At 38.2% G+C, this 19,477-nt stretch overlaps 1 protein-coding gene across 3 annotated transcripts in view; it reads left to right on the top strand.

The window, feature by feature from the left end:
* The window catches only part of LOC122306512, a 49,878-nt gene that overhangs the window by 6,795 nt on the left and 23,606 nt on the right, over positions 1–19,477 (top strand). For 2 of the 3 annotated variants that reach the window (XM_043118941.1, XM_043118950.1), the window contains exons 4-12: positions 31–145; positions 3,099–3,863; positions 4,079–4,364; positions 4,441–4,883; positions 5,064–5,190; positions 5,735–5,859; positions 6,987–7,654; positions 7,745–7,862; positions 7,961–8,077. In XM_043118941.1, coding sequence (XP_042974875.1) covers positions 31–145; positions 3,099–3,863; positions 4,079–4,364; positions 4,441–4,883; positions 5,064–5,190; positions 5,735–5,859; positions 6,987–7,654; positions 7,745–7,862; positions 7,961–8,077 — 2,764 coding nt within the window. The remainder of the gene's footprint in view (positions 1–30; positions 146–3,098; positions 3,864–4,078; positions 4,365–4,440; positions 4,884–5,063; positions 5,191–5,734; positions 5,860–6,986; positions 7,655–7,744; positions 7,863–7,960; positions 8,078–19,477) is intronic. The other variant, XM_043118943.1, reaches the window with a different exon arrangement.

The raw sequence follows: 19,477 nt of genomic DNA, 5'->3' as shown, positions 1-19,477 counted from the left end.
GATGGTGAAAGAATTATGTTTATGTTGCAGGGAGTGTGTTCATACATTTGGTACAGCTATTGTCGCTTTCTCAGCAGCTTTGTGTGGGAGTGCTATGGGATTCTCTGTTTTATCATATATGGACGAGTTGTATGTTCTCTTTCAGGTAGTAGTGGTTTTCTATCACCCAATCAAACTTGATAATGTTTCATTCATTTGTCTTAATATAAATGCAAACTAATGCATACGTCCTTTTTACTGAAAAGATCTGTCATTGAAGTTCAAGTTTTCCATTTCTTTATGTGTGGCGCTCACCTCTTCTTGATGATGAAAGTGTTTTTTGATGGTGTTTACTATGATACTTGTTATTTGTTAAGTGCATCTTCACCATATCCTTTATTGGAAGCACTCTTTAATCTTAAAAACATATTTGTGGAAGGAAGTAGTTGTTGATGGCCTTTCTTGTCTGTTCAGTCTCAAGATGTTTCGTTGATCTAATGTAATATGTTACGCCCCCTACTTGTACAGCTAGGAATGTGAATTATTAACTTAGCAGCAGGTAATCAGTGATACAAATGAAAGCATCTTTTTTTTTTTTTGTATGGATTATTTCTTTGGGGAAGATTGTCACCACTAACAATTTAAGGAAACACCAGATCATTGTTATGGATTGGTCTTGTATGTGCAAAAAATAAGGGGAGACAGTTGATCATATACTTTTGCACCATGAGATTGCTAGGAAATCATGGAATGATTTCTTTGATAGGGTGGGATTAGCATGAGTGATGTCTAGAAGGTTGGTGGATTTCCTAGCAAGTTGGAGGGGCTTACACAGTAATTCTCAACTCACAGCAATTTGGAAGATGTCTCCCATTTGTCTGCTATGGTGCTTTTGGAGGGAAAACATGATAGAAGCTTCGAGGACGGAGTGTGGACTATGGATGAACTCAGAGTTTTCTTCTTCAACGCTTTACTGTGATGGGCAATTGTAATTATGTAATTGATTTTACTGAGTCAAGTGTCCATGATTTTCTCATATCTGTGGAAAATCATACTAAGGTTTCTCTCTTGTATATTTATCAAAAAAAAGGTTTCTCTCTTGTATATCTCTTGTGTACGTTAACTATGCCTAATTTCCTCATCAATAAAATCCTCTATTACTTACGAAGAAAACATGCTATTTATTATAAAAATAGAAAAACGAGATGTAGCAAGTTTAAACAACTGAAAATAAATTATGTTCTCCTGACACCATATCATAATAATTAAAAATTTCTTGGCCCTCAAGATGGAACTTCCTTCCCTCTTCAGGATTTCTGATGATCAGGATGCTTTCATGGCAGATTATTTGAACAAATTTAGTGGATCTTTTACAGTAGAATGTGCATTTTCTTAGGGCTGTCCAGGACTGGGATGTGGGTGATATCACTGAATATTCTAGGTTGTATCCTTCGAACATTGGTAGTGTTGAGGTGGATAGGTTTCCATGAATTCCAATTGATATAATCTAGACTAACCAGAAACTCTTCTGAAATTTACTTATAAAAAAGGTTGCTATGGATTCACCCAGGGAATGAGAAGTTCACGGTCAGATCCTTGTACATGGTCATGTCAAGTCAATCCCATAACTCTTTTCCTTGGAAGTGTATTTGGAGTACAAAGGTGCCTCTCAATGGTTCTTTCTTTGGTTGGATGGCTTCCCATAGGAAAATTCTGATGACGGACAATTTGAGAAAGCAGAGTCTCATTGTATTGGATTGGTGCTATATTTGTAAAAAGAGAAGTGAATCTGTGGATTATTTATTACCTTACTGTGATGTGGCAAAGGCGTTATGGGATGAGATTTTTAATAGGACTAGTATTGCGTGGGTGATGCCTAGGAGGTTGGTGGATCTTCTAGCTTGTAGAGGGGTGCGGTACATTGGGAGAAAGATAGGATGATTTTCTGACAGGCTTTTTCCTTGCTTATAGAGAATTGAGTCATCCCTAGCAACTTATGAGAGGGATGACAGATCATGGTTCCTGGAGGCTTTTCTTCGTTTATTTTATCAAGGTAAGTTATCCTCTAATCTCTAGGAAATTCAGCAGGCTGGTCTTATGGTTTTTTGGAAGGTTCCTAGTTCCTACCCTATTTCAATGATGGGAGTTTCCTACTAGCAGTAAAATGGTTGGTGGCCTTAATTTAAGGCTTTTAGGGTGCTGAAATTAATTTGACATATTTGTTACAGTCTCCCTAAATGTGTTGAGCCCTTTTGGCAATCTTTTATACTTGCCTACCATAACAATTTAGTAATTAATGAGGTCAAACCCTACTAAAAACAGACAACAGTCGGATCATAATTAAATATATAAAAATCAAAATTTTTGACTGTACTAAATTTGAGTTTTCAGATTCTTGTGTATGAAATAATAGGTACAACTTCCATATTTATGTATTCTCAAATGTGTGGAAAACGTCTTTTTGTTACTACCAAGGTTACAAATTCTAATGGGATAATTGTTGCTTAGAGTATGGAATCAATTTTTTGCTATACAATTGTAGTTCTTTTGCTGTTGGTCTTTCTGAATTGTGCATTGCAGAGAAAATGTTCATAATCTTGCTGAAATTTATTTTTCTTGGTGATAATCCATTGTCTCTACCTTTCCTCTTTTTAGTCGTCTTGTCCTTTTGTCACTTTCAATTTTCTGGAAGTGACCCGGTGGATGTTGAATGTTCTATTAGGCAGGAAGATGGGCAGCTGAAAAAGATCTCGGTGGAGGTGCTGAGAACAGATGGACTGGCTATGCCTTGAGGATAGATTTTATTCATGATTAGAATCAAACGGCCACCAAAAGTTTGAAGATTTTATGTAGTTGGGATTGTAGATTTCAATGACCATGGCTTGTGATATTTAACTTAATAAATTCAAGATTGTCAATTCTGTACCCTTACTGTAGTTATCATTGCAGGTATTCTTGTTTCAGTTGAAAAGGACTGATAAGTAGGGTAGAGGAGAAATTTTTTGACATTATGTGGCTGTTTGTTATCATTGACTTCTTCTGTTTTTATGTTTAGCTGGGTATGCATATGGTCCATTTTTCTTCCCAAATTTGGACTAAGGAAATATTCTTTCTGGCAGGTGGTTGGAAGTTTATCGTCTGCAGTATCAGATTTGTATAGTAGCTTCGATCTTATTGGTCCTGCAGCTCAAGAATATATCAGGCAAGAGTTTGTGCTTGCTGAACCTGAAAAAGCGGACATAGCAGTGAAAGGAGCTCCCTTGATTTATGATAGTATCCTATTTAGAATCCATGGGACCTTCAAACTCAAGTCAGTGGATATGGTTATTCATGTTTCTAGAATGAGCGATAATGTGGAGAGTTCTATGAGACTTTTTGATGCTTTAACTAGGAGAAAGTTTGCTGAGACTGGCTTGTCTGGTTGTGGAATTTGGTTATCTGTTAAGCAAACAAGCGTTGAGATATTGGGCAAGGAACAAGTGGAAGTGCTCACTGATTTGTCAGGAGTACAGTCTGTAATTTTTAGATATCAGAATGAAAGAGGAAAACTTACTGATCACCCTGTACTGAAGGATCTGTTGCTGCAATCTCTTAATTGCTTATATGAAGTATCACTTTCTAATTGCATCATTACTTTATGGTTGGCTCCCCCTCCTGAAATTGCATCTTCTTCCTATAGTCTCAGCAACATGGTTGAAAGTTCCTCTATGAAAATTGATTCTGAAAGGCCAACTCATTGGTTAGTCATAAATGTTGAACTGGGTGAGATTTCTATGGCAAGAAGCTCTCAAAAGAATGTTCTGGTTGGACTACATCAGTTGATTAAGCTTCAATCATCTCTTTCTGTTGGCGGTGAATTTCAAACAATCTCGTGGAGAAGTCAGGTGATAATTTGGAGGATAATGTGTTTGGCTGACATCGATAAGCTTCCTTGTACTTTTTTTGTTGCATCTTTTGATTAATTTAGTCATATGAATGCCCTCAAAACCTTTTCATCTTCATGTTTTATAATTCTTAAAGATGGGTGTGCATTATTGAAATGTCACTATACTTAAATCCTTAGTTTCTGATTGGAGTGGAACTTGATGCTATTGAGCAGGGTGGTATCATTTTCCTTGAAACAACAGCTTTGGCAATGTTCACTCGATGTTTTGCATCATATCTTCACTGCGCCACACATCTTTTCTCTCTCACTCAATCATCTGCCGAACACAAGGAAAAATCTTTACGTGATGTGTCAGGGACTCAACCAAATGATAATTCTGTTAAGGAGCATGCTCAAAAGACTCTCTATGCATCTCTGCAAGCCAAAAAGCAACTGATCGAAGCTTTTCTAATAGACGTGTCCCAGTTTTCTCTTGTCCTTGTGGTTGAAGACGAATCTAGTATATGTTCCTCTACTCTAGTTATAAGTTATAATTACGGCAAGTATCTATCTACATGATTATTTCACTCATGCAGGTGGTGTTCGGGAATTCATACTTGAGGTTGATATGAAGTTTGAGTTAGCAAATATGAGAAGGAAATTTAAATTTGACCTTTCTCGATTATCAATCTTGTCTCAAGTCCTTCATGATAGTCTGGAAAAGCAAATGCAAATTCCTCATTTTTCTTCTGGCACATTATCCGGGGATTCTGCTATAGGATTTCAACATAAAAATGAGATTCATTCAGTTAATGAAGCAAGTTGCTCCAGTGATCCTGTTCCCCAGAACGAAGTTTTAGTAAAAAATTGTGAATCTAAGGTATTCCATTCAAGTCATCAGAACCAAATCTTGAAGCAATTATGTGCTTCTATGGCAGTGGAGAAGCAAGATAATGTTCCTTTGCACCTAAATCAGGTTTGGGTGGGCAGTGGTTTGGTTTCTGGATTTGATTTGACAATTTCACTGTCTGAAATACAGGTTAGGATTTTATAGTTTCTCCAAATTTTCAAATAAGTTGTTTTGATTCCTCTCTTAGTTTTTGTTCCTGCACTTGATCTATACTTTGTCCAATATTATCAAAATGTGATCTTACCTTGTTTCTGTCTTACAAATATTAAGGCATGTGTCACTGAATCTTACCTGCTATCTTTGCTTCAGATGATTTTGTCTACATTCTCATCCTTCTCTGGGTTATTTGGCATGAAAATGACAAGCAAATCAAACGAAAGGCATGGGTCCAGTAGCCATGAATTGGAAAATAGTATGGAAGAAATGGTTCCAAATGGTATGCTGATTTTTTTATTTTTTATTTTTATAAGTAAAAACTGATTAATACCAATAGGCGTAGCCAAGTACACTGGATGTATACAAGAGAAAACACCTAGTTGGGGTGCAGAAACTAACAAAGCCCTACCCCAAGGCCATATAGGAAAATGAACCGAACAAAGCCCTACCAATGGTATGCTGATTTGCTTAAGGGTTAAATGTGTTTCTTTCACATTTAATTGCTTTTTCTTATGAAACCCCTGGGGCTTGGCTCAAGTGGTTAAGGCATTGGTCTTGGTGGTTCGCTCCCTCTAAGGTGCAAGGTTCAAATCCCATTAGGTGCAAACAATCTCTAGGGGCCATTAGACTGAGAGATTTTTTCCTTGAATTACCTGAGGTGTATTTGTGGGAAACTTCTTGCCGAGGGTCTGTGCACTCCCGTGATTAGTCGGGATGCTATTCCGGGACATCTGGTGCCAATAAAAAAAATTGTTTTTTCTTATGAACAAATAAAGATACATAATTAATGGAACTTGAATTAATCATACCGATAATCTCTACAGGAGCAATTGTTGCAATTCAAGATGTCCACCAGCACATGTACTTTACTGTTGAGAGTGGAGAAAATAAGTACAGTTTAGTTGGGGCGGTTCATTATTCTCTTGTTGGAGAAAGGGCGCTTTTCAGGGTATGGAATTTCTAACAATATACAGTTCTATTTAATGTATAGGCTCTGTAAAATACCAGTTTCTTTTTTTTAAAATAATTTTTTTAATGTAAAATTATATAAGCTCTATGTAGTTATATGCATACATGACAACGTTCAAAAGTCATATGCATACATGGCTTATCAAAAAAAAGAAAAAGAAAAAAAAGAAATATGCATACATGTGTAATATCTGGTTCAACACTAATGGTGGATCATAGGTATTCGGCCAAATCCTTTGGTTTATTATGTTAGTGAGAAGGATTGCTGATTATGCATATGCTCTATTCAGGTAGAGTGCTGGGATTTGGGGCTTGTCATTTAATATGGATCATGATTTGATTGTGCTATATCCTTACTTCTTGATACTTAGGGTCTGTTTGGATACTTAGAATATCTCAGTATATCCGTGAATGCTATTGAAATGGTTTGAGTTAAGATGTTCTATTGGGTTTTGGCAAATGAGAGAGAAAAAGTTGAATAAAAATGTTATAAAGTTTAAAAATTGTTTGAATATGAAATTTGAAAAAGTAGTAGTGTTTTTTGTGTTTTGTTTGGGAGTTTGGGAAAGTTTTAATGATGGGTAATGATTAGATGAAAAAGTTGAAGAATTGAAATTGAAAAGTGTTTTGTGTTTGAGTGATGTTTCAGAATGAAATATCTGAGAATATTTGAGAACAATTGTGTTGTCAAACGGGCCCTTAGCTGAGGGAGTATGATTGGGGAACGTCACACAAATAAGGATAGATTTTAGTTTGTAAGAGAGGTTGAAATTTGAGCTTTTTAGATTTTTGAATGGTGGATGGCTTTCACTTCGATTTCCTTTTCAGACTCTTCAGATGGCTTTCTTCTCCTCCTAAGCTCATGTGCCCCCCCTCACCCCCGACCTTCTGGTGGAAAAAAAGAAGAAAAGTGGTGATGTATTAAAAATTTTCACATAGATATTGCATTGATGTCAAATTTAAAGACGTCTAATTTATCAATATCACAAGAAGTGATCCTATGATTCATCCACTCTTTTCTTTGGGGTACTTAATGATTTTTATTGGTAGTCTCAGATGCCTTCATGATGATGTGCTGCTTGATATCTGCTAAAAATTATTGTCTAGGTCAACTACCACCATCAAAGAATATGGATGTCGCAAGTTGTATGGTTCTCCTTGATATCATTGCATGCCAAGAATGATTTGGGGGAACCCTTGCGTTTAAACTATAGTCCAGGATCAGGTTTTGTTGACATCTCTAGCACTAACGATAGGAGTTGGGCCCTTTGGAGATTACTTTCTTGTGAGCCCAAAAGTTATAAGGGCGATATAGACTGGGAGCCTTACAATCAGTTGGTTAAAAGGACCTTTTACCTCGTGAACAAGAAGAATGATTGTGCTGTTGCTTTCGTTAATGGAATTCCAGAGTTCGTAAGGAAGCCTGGAAATCCATTCAAGTTGAAAGTATTCCATCATCTTTCCTTGGCTCGTAATACTGTAAAGCTAGATAGTCACCCTGTGGAAGCTCCGCAAACTAGTCTGCAACATGATGCACATCTGGGTGAAGAGAAAGCTTCTGGGCTGAGCAATAATCCCCCTCGCATTGATATCAGAATTGACAAAATTTCTCTCACCGTTGTTCATGAACTCTTGGATACAAAGGACAGATTCCCTCTCCTTTGTGGTTGCATTAGTAATGTTAATCTTATTCTACAAGTTCTATCTACTAAAACCCGTGTTATAAGCACATCAAGTACTGCAGTATATTACTTTGATGCCCAAAGAAGCTTATGGTGAGTGTTTAGTCCAATAGCCTATCTTTGAAATTGTTTTCCCATCTAACTACCTTCTAATAAGTCTTCCATTTTGGTTTGAAATTGAAGGCGAGAACTTCTTTACCCTGTTGCAATATGCATATTTTACCGTTCTAGTTCCCAGATTCAGGATTCAGAAGCTCTTTCACATGGAGTGCCTGTTCATATCTATTGCAGATTTAGTGAGGTCAGTAACATGATTTCTCAAATTATATAATTGTTGTTGTTCTCTTTCTTTTCCTAATTACACCATTTTTAACAAATTGATGTATGGTGCCCTAGCAGTTAAACATATCCCTGACTGAGCTTTCATTAGACATGCTTCTCTTTGTCATTGGGAAATTAGAGTTGGCTGGTCCTTATTCAGTGAAAAGCTCCATGATTCTAGCCAATTGCTGCAAGGTTTGCTACTGTGTCATGTTATTGTTTTATATGAAGCATTAATGCATACATATATGTATATATGCATCACTGCATGCAGACACATGCCCTTGCTTGTGCTTTTTATCTTCTCGCAAATAGTTGATGTTAAGGTTAATATTTATTTTGGCAAATTCCAATGTCAAAACATGGGTCATTGAGTTGTAATTTGTTGCATTTGAGTTAAATTTTAGTTCTGATGGAGTCACTCACCTTGGTGAAAATTCTATATTCTATGAGGGGACTTCTAGTTTTTCAAGGTCATGACTTCTCACGGTTCAAAAATGTTTTATTCATTAGAACATAAACAATGATCTAATAAAAATGTGTTATTCATTAGAACATAAATTTGGTCAACCATGTTGTTAGTTCGTTATTAAAAATGATTCTACTGCACATAGCTATTTTGAAAGACAAATGATCTTTTATTTGGTTTCTGATCGTCTCACATTTCGTCTATTTTTACATTCACTCTTATGTTTGTTTGGACATAGACAGAGACTTGTGGCCAAGTAGCCAACTCTTGAACCGGAAATCATGCAAAGGAGAGTCCAAATATTCTTATCTCTGGTTTAAATCACCAATTTTCTCAAAAGCTTATGAAATAAGAAATGGTGAAGTCAATCATATAAATTTTATGATCTGACATTGTCTCTCACATGGAACCAAACATCGTCTGGACCCACCTGTTAGGTAAGGGGTTTGAGATTTTACGTTGGGGAGCTAGAGAAAGAGTTTGAATGTAGGACTATTTCTTTAATTCCATGTTAAATTATTCAAAAGTTCAAGTTGATATCAAAGAGTGAATTTAATCATTTAAATCTTTACTAGTTTGAAATGCTACCAACTCGTGTTTATGTCAAGCGAGCCTTTTGAGTTTTTGGAGGTATGTAAATTTTTTAGCAACTATATCCTATGGGTTGCTGGTAGGCAATCAAATGATAAATCTTTGGATGAATCTAATGCAGCTCTCTTTGAGTCAATGATGCCAAGAGTAGCGGTGGCAGATTTTTCTGTTCCATGCCTCCCTATTTCTTTTATATAAAAGATGAATTCCTTTCTAAGTCTTTATCTAGTGATTGTCTATTGGCTATTGGTTTGGTGATGGATGAATTGTGGATATTGATATGTGTAAACGTTTATGGTGGAAAAATACTTCGCTTTCTTTAATTGATGTACAAACATATATATACTTCGCTTTCTTTAATTGATGTACAAACATATATATATACACTACATACACTTGACACTTATACCCTCACACACTTATAAATTACAAACATATCTTCTAACACTCCCCCTCAAGTTGGGGCATATATATCATATAAACCCAGTTTGAAACAAATATGTTTTAACCGACTCCAACACAAAAACTTAGTAAACGCATCTACAAGTTGATCAGTAGACTTCACGAAAGGTGTAACAACGTCACCACTTAGTATTTTATCTCAAATGAAGTGACAATCAATCTCCATATGTTTAGTCATCTCATGGAACACATGATTAGAGACAATATGCACTGCGGTTTGATTATCACAAAATAACTTGAGAGGGGTAGGAGCTGGAAACCCAATCTCTTGAAGGAAGTGTTGCAACCATGTTAGCTCACTAGTAGTGTGAGCCATTGCCCTGTATTCAACTTTTGCACTAGACCAAGCTGCTACTGCTTGTTTCTTACTCTTCCATATAACCAAGTTACCTCCTACAAAAGTACAATAGCCATAGTAGATCTTCCATCTGGAGGTGATCCTGCCCAGTTAGCATTTGAAAATGCTTCAACCCTAAAATGTCCATTTGGTTGATACAGTAATCCAAGGCCAAGTGCTCGCTTAAGATAACGAAGAATATGGATTACAGTATCCCAATGTGAGACTCTAGGCATTTGTAAAAATTGACTCAGTACACTCACTGTATAAGAGATATCTGGTCTAGTGATAGTGAGATAATTCAATTTTCTAACAAGTCTTTGATACCTACCTGGATTTCCAAACTAATCCCCTCCCTCTTTCAAAAATTTACGATTTGGATCCATAGGGGTGTCAATAGGTTGTGCACCCAACATGTCGGTTTCTTGCAGAAGATCAAGTACATATTTCCTCTGAGATAGGTTGATATCTCTCTTTAGATCTACTGACTTCAATTTCAAGGAAATATATGAGCTTGCTCAAGTCTTTTGTTTAAAACTGATCATGTAAACACTGTTTCAGCCTAGCAATTCCAAAAGAGTCACTCCCAGTAGAGAAATGCTTCTGGCAGGACAATCCTCTAAGTGGAGATAAATGGAAATGAATGAGCTAGTGACACGTTGGTGACCCTTCAACTATCCTGTGCGCTGCGCTGCAGGTAATTTTTTCTCTATTTCTGTCCTCCCCCCACCCCCCAACCCACCCCACCCCTCTCTCTCTCTCTCTCACACCGAAAACCCCTCTCTGTATCGAACCGAAGACCCCCCCTCTCTCGTACTGCAAGCAAGCAACAGGAATCCATCAATAGCTACCATTAACTGCTACCATTGGGGTTTTCAAGCTAGTTTCATTAACACAAATACAAATTTTCGGTATTCTATTGTTCGGTATTCCATTAACATGGTATTAAATTTGTTTGGTATTCTATTGTTTGTGGTGATGGGTTAGTTTTGTTGTAAAAATTGAAAAGAAATTCCTATAGATCCCTTTGATCATTAAGTGATAGATGGTCCAACTTTTTAGAAATTAAACTCGAACCCAAAGAGAAAAGTACTTTCATTTTGTAAAATGGAAGCCGAAATTTTTTTCCTTTCTCCATTTTCTGTTTTTCAAGCTTTGTTATTCTTTGTAAAATGATGGAGGGTTAGGGTTTTATGGGGGAGAGAGGGAGATAGTGAGAAGGAGAGACCAAAGGATGGGTTCTAAGCAGAGAGGGATTTTGCTTGATGGGTGAAGTAGATAGCGAGAAGAGAGAGAGAGGTGAAGCAGAGAGAGGGGTTTCGCTTGATGGGTTCGAAGCAAAGAGAGGGGTTTTGCTTTCATGTTGTGTGAGAGAGAGTAACAGTTCCCCTGCGCTGCGGCTTGGAAAGTTGGTGATGTAGCCCTTACGTGGCTTTCACCTATTGGCTTCCGATAATAAGGGTTGGTAGGATAAACCGGTTTGAAGTTATTCTTCTCCCAGTAATTACAATGTCGTCCACATATACAACCAACAAAATGTAACCTGCATCACTATGTAAGTGAAATATCGAATGATCTGTTTGGCATCTATGGAGACCAAATGCCAATACAACATCAGAAAACTTCCCAAACCATGTTCGAGCATATTGTTTTAAACCATATAATGCCTTTTTTAACTTGCATACAGTACCTCGATACTCCCTCTGAGCAGTGAACCCAGGTGGTTGCTCCATATAAACTTCTTCATGCAAGTCGCCATGTGTTTGATTCAATATTGATTGGTCCCCATATATCAGAGTGAGTGAATTCAAAAGGACTCGATACTCTTTTATCAATTTGAGGCATAAAATACATACGATGATGTTTACTAATTTGACATGCTTCATAAGGAACGGGAGACACATTTTCTAAATTTTTGACCTGACGCTTCAAAAGGGAAAGTGTAACACCCCGTTCCCGTAGGATAGAGACGTTACTAACAAACATGATAAAATGCCCGCTAAAGAGACTCATTACTCTGAAATACCTCATTTATTGAAAGAAACTTAATTGAAAGGATATAAATAGTCTTGAAACTTGAAATTGAATAAAGCAAAACATGAGCTAGTCTTAAGCAAGACTAGTTATTGAAATGACATAAAAGAAACTTAATCCTTGTGTAAAAGACATTTATTCATCTCTAAGTCCTTATACTAAATCTACTCCTGGCCATCCAGCTCTGCATCATCATAATCACCATCTGTGGCAATCAACATAGAAGAAAACAAAAAGACAAACAACAAAAAATGAGTCGAATACTCAGTAAATAATACATCATACCGTAAAATACTATCTAACTTAGCATAAATTTGATTTTTAAAGCCTTATCATAACTTTCATATAACATTCATGGATTAACATGAGTGGAAACATTCATAATCATGGCAAACATGAAGCGTGAATGCATGAGTAACTTGTTTATCTTGAATTGTACTTATTTCATGGTGAACCACGCTTGAGTCTATGGCACCACATAACTTGTCATGTAGTGAAACACGCTTGAATCCGTGTTTCACTTAACTTGCATAACATGAAGTGAAATACGCTTGAGTCCGTATTTCACTTATCCTGCTTGACGTGGAGTGAAACACGCTTGCGTCTGTGTTTCACTTATCTTGCTTGACATGGAGTGAAACACGCTTGAGTCCGTGTTTCACTTATCTTGCTTGACATGGAGGGAAACACGCTTGAGTCCGTGTTTCACTTATCTTACTTGACATGGAGTGAAACACGCTTGGGTCCGTGTTTCACTTATCTTTGCTTGACATGAAGTGAAACATGCTTGGGTCCATGTTCACTTAACTTGCATGACATGGAGTGAAACACGCTTGAGTCCGTGTTTCACTTAACTTGTGGTAACCACGCTTGAGTCCGTGTTTCACTTAACTTGTGGTAACCATGCTTGAGTCCGTGGTACTGTCTTAATATAACTATGGTAAACACGCTTGGGTCCGTATTACTTTAAAATGTTTATCTTTCTTGATGCATGATAATTTTCTTGGACTTCTTAGACTTTTCTAGCATGGCATGCTCTTGTACATGGCATGGCATAACATGATATATTCTTGTACATGGTATAGTATAGCATGACATGGCCTAACATGATTTAATCATTTTATGACATTTCATGGCATGCATGATCTGAGAACTAATGAACATGTCATACATGATCTGGCTATTTATTAAATGGCATGCTTGACTTAAGTTATTGCATGAATAATACATGGCATATATGGTCTAAGTACTACATGAATGAAGCATGCATGATCTGGCTATTTTAATTCATAGAATACCTATCTTAAATTATTATATGATCATATCATGACTTCCATGTGATTTTGTGATGACCCGCTTTTGAGTGTATTTTCGCTGAAATAATTGTTTTTATTTTAATTAATATATCAGTTATTTATTTTAAATTATTTGCGTTTTAAAATTGGTTTTTAATTTAATTTAATTTATTTGAGGTTGTGTTTTATTTCTTTTAGTTGTTTTGTAGTTTTAATCTCTTTTTGGCGGTTTAGTTTTGTTTTCCGGATGAGGATTAGATCTCCTCTTTTCCCTACACTTCTTTTCTTTTTCCTTTCTTTTTCTTTTTCCTCTTTCTTTTTCCTTCTTCTTTTCTTTTTCCTTTCTTTTTCTTTTTTTCTTTTTTCTTTTCTCTCTTCTCTCTCCCCGCGTTCGGACCCCCCCCGAGCTCTCTCTCTCTCCTCCCTCTCCCTCACGCCGGCGTCCCCTTCTTCAGTTCAGACCGCCACCGTCCGGCCACCGTTCGGCCCCCCACCGGTCCCATTCTCTTCCCCTCCCTCCGGTGCACCATCCCACCCAAGCTCACCCCCAACCGGCCGGCCATTTGGCCGGAAAAAGCCCAGCAAAGCCGCACGGTTTTGGCTCCGATCCGCCGCCGTCGCTCCACCTCCGGCCACCATTTCTTCACCACTTCATCACCGACTCCTTGCCGTCCTAACCCACCCATTTCCGGCCTCCAACGACCACCGGAGCAGCTCCTACGAGCTTGTTTTCCTATTTGGGTATTTCGGCCATTTTCCGGCGATTCCGCCGCCACCCACGGCCGTTCATCACTTCCAATAGCTTCACAACCATCCCTAGACCATACCCTATCAATCTCGTGTCCTAGTTTGTCCCCGTTCAAAAGTGGGTATTTCACAACCCACGGCCACAGTGAATTTTCACTGTGACGTTGCTGTTTTTCCGCCGTTTGCAACGCCGCTTGTTTTCTAAAATTACTGTATAGCGCTGTAAGTATTTTCCAAACCCTATTTTCAGATTTTAATATATATTGCTCATTCAATTATTTACTGTTGTTGGTTGTTGATTCCGGACTGAGTCCGAGGAGTCTCGGGGGTCGGATGGAGGGAGGACGGAGTTGCCTGTTTATTTGATTTATGATTGTGGGATTATTTTATTATGCATTGTTATGGCATTACATGGTGCATGCACGTGTGTTTGTGGAATTGTGTGAAAAGCCTGTGTATTGGCGTGAGTGGTTTTACGGGTGCGTGTGTATCACGAGCCCAAGCCGGGATGGGTTATTATCTCGGTGGAGCTCCTCTGGTCACTCGGGAGCGGAATAAACTGAGTGATGTCCCCTGAGTTGTCGAGAGCGATGACGGGAGCGGGGCTAGGGGATGCTTGGCTACGAACGCGCCGGGCGCGGAACCGGGCATCGCCCTACTCACCGACTCCGTGGCCCTTCGCTGGCGAGGGCTAGAGGATGCTTGGCTACGCACGCGCGGGGCGCGGAACTGGGCATCGCTCGTTAGGTGTCACATGCGCGGTGGTACTCTACGGTGTGACACTGGAGCCAGGGTGTGCGGATGATCCCTAGGGGAGGTCATGGTGCATACGGTTAAAATTGGATAATGGTTTGTGAGGCCAAATGGGACTTTTGGCGTGGGCCAGATGGACTTCTGGCGAGATATTGGGCCAGATGGACTTCTGGCGAGATATTGGGCCAAATGGACTTTTGGCGGCCAAATGTGACTTTTGGCGTGTTTTTCGGAAAGGATGTGTTTTTGGGCCAAATGGGTTTTTGGCGTGTGTGGAAAACTTGTGTTTTATGAGCTTTGTGCATTGGGCATGGTTCATGCATCTTGTTTGAGTTTTATGTGTTTTTATCTGGTAGTGTTTGAGTTTTACTTACCTGCGGTACCATTCGTGGTTCCGTAGCTTTTGGTGCAGAGTTAGAGGACGAAGAGGAGGAGGCTGAGCCCGAGGATGCGGCTTCGCCGGGTTGCTGATGCTATCTTTTATATTTGTTAAAACTGTATTTGTGTTTTGTAATATTTTATCTATGTACGTTTTAAACAGCTTGTATTACATTAAGAGAAAAATTCTGGTACTTAGTTATGACTTTCGTTATCCGCTGCGTGTTTCTCTGTACACATCTGTTGCCTTGCACACACTCGGCACCCGTCGATGGGATGGTGACCCGGGTTGTCACCATCCGGAAGTCTCAATTTCCCCGTATTCGGGCGTGGGGATTTGGGGGCGTCACAGATTTTAGTAACATTCAATCCATCAATCAACAATCCATAAAAGCATAACATATATATAGGCTTACTTTCATGTAAATCATCGTAATTCATAGAAGTTCGTGAAAGCGATCTAACCTTGACTTGGCTCTTAGCGCAACGTAGATAACCATCAAAATTATATCATATTATCATACCCAATTATAATATTTACATTACACATACATTTATATGATCATACTATTTACCTCTTAGCGCTGCTTCCGAAATCTCACGTCGTAGCTCGTGACCTATACGAGGCACTAGAAGTTACTAATCTTTCTAGAAAATGTGTCGTAGCAATCTAATTACTTAAAATCTTACCATAGAGATAATTTAATAAATAAGTAATTAATAAAAAGAATAAATATAATCATAACATAACTAAATAATTTCTAACTGAATTAACCTAAATTCTAGGTTCGTATGTTACAGAAAGATGGGGGTGACCAAGACGACAATGCCATTCATAAGCAGATGATGAGGAGGATGTAAGGGCTTGAGTAGGTGACTGTTTAACATCAAGATAATACAAGCTACCAGTTTCATGCCCCGTACCAATCTTGTTTCCTGTCTTGAGATCCTGAAAAACACATGAAGAGGGATAAAAGGTCACTGAACAATGAAGACTTTGAGTAATTTTACTGATGGACAGCAAACTAAATGGACAACTAGGAACATATAGAACAGATGACAAGGATATAGAGTCAGTGAGCTTAGTGGATCCAATGCCTATATCTTTAACAAGAGAACCATTAGCGAGAGTAACACTTTTTGGAGATGTCGCAGTATCTAACTTAGACAAAATAGAGGATCGACCAATCAGATGTTCATTAGCTCCCGAATCAATGATCCATGGATCTTGAGTGGATGAGGCAAGACATGCAGACGTTGAAACCCGTGTGCGACCCAAAAGCTTCTTATACTCATCTTTTGATATACTAATCATTTCTTGGCAAATGGATGCAGAAAAACAATTATCACAACTGAACTTGGAGAAACTCCACACAATATCTTAGAAAAATCACAATTCAACTTGAAAAAGTAGAGAAACACAACCTGAAAATGTAGAAACTTATCCCAAGTACCCGAAAAATAACTCTAAGAACAAAATTTCGGTCTGTATAAGCCGAAATCGGGCCCGTTTCGGGTCTGTCTCGGACTGTTTCGGCCTGAACCTGCTTGTTTCGGATGAATTTTGGCCTGTATCAGGTTTCGGCGATACTGGCTTAAAAACCTAATCTGAAACTGGAATAGGTTATTCCTAATCAATGATAAGGTAAGTTGGGTTTACCTTATACGTGTTACCAAACAAGAGTTATTCCAGATAGGAATACACTCTTAATCCAGCTTTTGGCTATTCAAACTCAAGATTAGATAGCTTGTACATGCAACCAAACAGCCCGGAACTTCAACCTTTGGCCGGCGACGAAGGCCTTTCTCGGCGGCAATGACTATGCCGGTAACCACAAAAAATTCCGGCAAGTCTACCCCTACTGCCCAGTACAGGAGACGACGTCGGAAAGTGGCTGGAAAACACTTCAAAGTGCTATGGGCCGCCGAAAACGCTGGAGACGATGCTGGAAAGTGGCCGGAAAACACTTCAAAGAGCTTCTGGCCGCTGAAAACATTTCCTCCAACCACCACAAACTGATCGGAAAGCTCAGAAAACCACCAACACTTCAAACAACAGCTCTGGTACCATGTAAACGTTTATGGAGGAAAAATACTTCACTTTCTTTAATTGATGTACAAACATATATATATATATACACTAAATACACTTGACACTTATACCCTCACACACTTTTACTAATTAAAAGCATATCTTCTAACAATATGTATGAAGTTGATCATTATTATTGAGAAATAAGTTGAGATGCATGAATCCAAATATGATTTGGAAGGTACTATCAATTTGCTAACATCTTTTGTGGAACAAATTCCTATTGAGAATATAGTATATTTCTAGTAAGGAAGTATATGGGGGGATATTTTTTAATAAATATTGGGTCAACGTTTTTATCTAAATAAAAGAATGTAGACAGGAAGGAAAAATCACCCTCTTCCTCACCTCTTCTATTCGAACGCTATTCCTTATGTTAGAATATAATTTAAATAATAAAAGTTATCTCTTCCCATTAGTTTAAACTTTTGGGAGAAGGAGTGATTTGATAGCATCAGAATAGAGGTCTTGAGTTCCTTACTCTACATTTCACTCCATCAAATTAAATATTGCATGTGTTGGACTCACTTTTTTTGGAGAGTTAGGCCCACACATTAGGGGGAAGTGTTAAAATATAATTTAGATAATGAAACTTACCTCTTCCTATCAGCTTAAAGTTTTTGGGAAAGTGGTGCTACAACACTTCACATAATATAAAAGCTAGGTTATGATCCTAGAACCTGCGGGTTTTTTGTTTACCATGCTTCCACTGCCTTCATAACCATTAACTTAATATTGTTTTGTGTGATTTAACTTTTTAAGAAGGTAATTTGAGTAGTGTGATTAATGTGGATGGTGCTATTGAGTGCTATTAGTATTCTTTTCTCGATATAATCTTGATCACTATCAACCCCTAGGGGTTGGCTCTAGTGGCAAGGGCATTGGCTTTGGGGGTGGTACTCTCCCCAAGTGTATGATTCAATCCCTTAGGTGCTGTTAGAGGACATGTTTATAATTAGTATAAGCGTGTGAGCGTATAAGTGTCTATTGTATATAGTGTATATATATGTTTGTACATCAATGAAATCATCAAGATCTTTCCCATATGTTTCTACATGGTATCAGAGCACCTGTCGTTGGATAGATCCAAGTAGTGTACGGTGGTTCACACCCAAATCGATTTTCCCTTTGTCGTTGGCGATCGAAGGTGTTTGAAGCAGTGTTTTTGGTATCGTACCGTACAGACCGGTATTTTGGCCCTTTATCTTTTTTTTTTTTTTTTTCATTTTTTAAAGCTATAATCTCATTTTTTTGATCCCCAATTCATACTAGATTATTTATAATTTATATATACATATGTATTCATGTATAATTTATTCATATATAGACTATTATTTTGAAATATAATTTATATATATATTTATATATATAATTTATTTATATATCGACTATCCCGAAATGGTACACGAAACGGTACCGGTACCGAAATATTTCGTTCCAGTGCCTTGACCGGTACGGTATTCAAAACATTGGTTTGAAGTGGTTTCCGGCCATTCTCTGGTCTTGTCTCTGAAACTGGGCACTAGGGGTGGACTTGCCGGCCTTGTCTGTGATTACTAACATTGTCATCTCCACTGGAAAGGGCCTCTGTCGCAGGCAAAAGGTTGAAGCCCTAGAGTGTTTGGTTGTAGGTATAAGCTATCGAATCCTTGAGTTTGAATAGCCAAAACCTGGAGTAAGAGTGTATTCTTATTCGGAATAACACCTGTTTAGTAACACGTATATGGTATTCTTATCCTTGTTTATGATAGCTTATTCTTGTTTCAACTCAGTTTTTAAACCTATACCGGTCTAGACCCGAAACACAGCTAATACATCCCAGTTCAGACCGGTTCAGACTCGATATAGGTCGATACAGGACCGAAATTTTGGTATTCGAGTTGTTTTTCGGGTACTTGGGCTAAGTATCTACATTTTCAGATTGCGTTTCTCGGATTTTTCAACTTGAATTGTGATTTTTCTCAAATATTGTGTGGGGTTTCAATCTCCAAGTTCAGTTGTGATATTGTGTGGAGTTTCTCAGATATGACATCTAAATTTGAGTCACAGTTATATGATGCGGTTACCTCTTATGTTGCTCTTGGTGGGCGTGAAGGCCTAGGTAGTAGAGGTGCACGTGGGGGACGTAATGCCAAAAGTAATCGCACTCGAGGTCAAGAGCCTTGTAAGTGCACTCATTGTGGTCGCACTAACCATTTGGTGGACTATTGTTGGGATCTACATGGTAGACCATCTGGGTTTGCCAATTGGGCCATCTGCCAAGATGCTACAGCATAGTCAACGAACTCTAACCTAGCTCCAGATATGATTAGTATATCGAAGGATGAGTATGAGCGGTTTTTGGGTCACACACGGGCTTTATCTTCCACAACTACTCTTACCCACTCAGGTATAGCATCCGCATGTCTTGCCTCACCCGTGGATCATTAATTCAGGA

Source organism: Carya illinoinensis, chromosome 1, assembly GCF_018687715.1.
Source record: "Carya illinoinensis cultivar Pawnee chromosome 1, C.illinoinensisPawnee_v1, whole genome shotgun sequence".
Lineage (NCBI taxonomy): Eukaryota > Viridiplantae > Streptophyta > Magnoliopsida > Fagales > Juglandaceae > Carya > Carya illinoinensis.
Note: the sequence above shows the minus strand (reverse complement) of the source record. Positions and strands in the feature narration are given on the sequence as shown.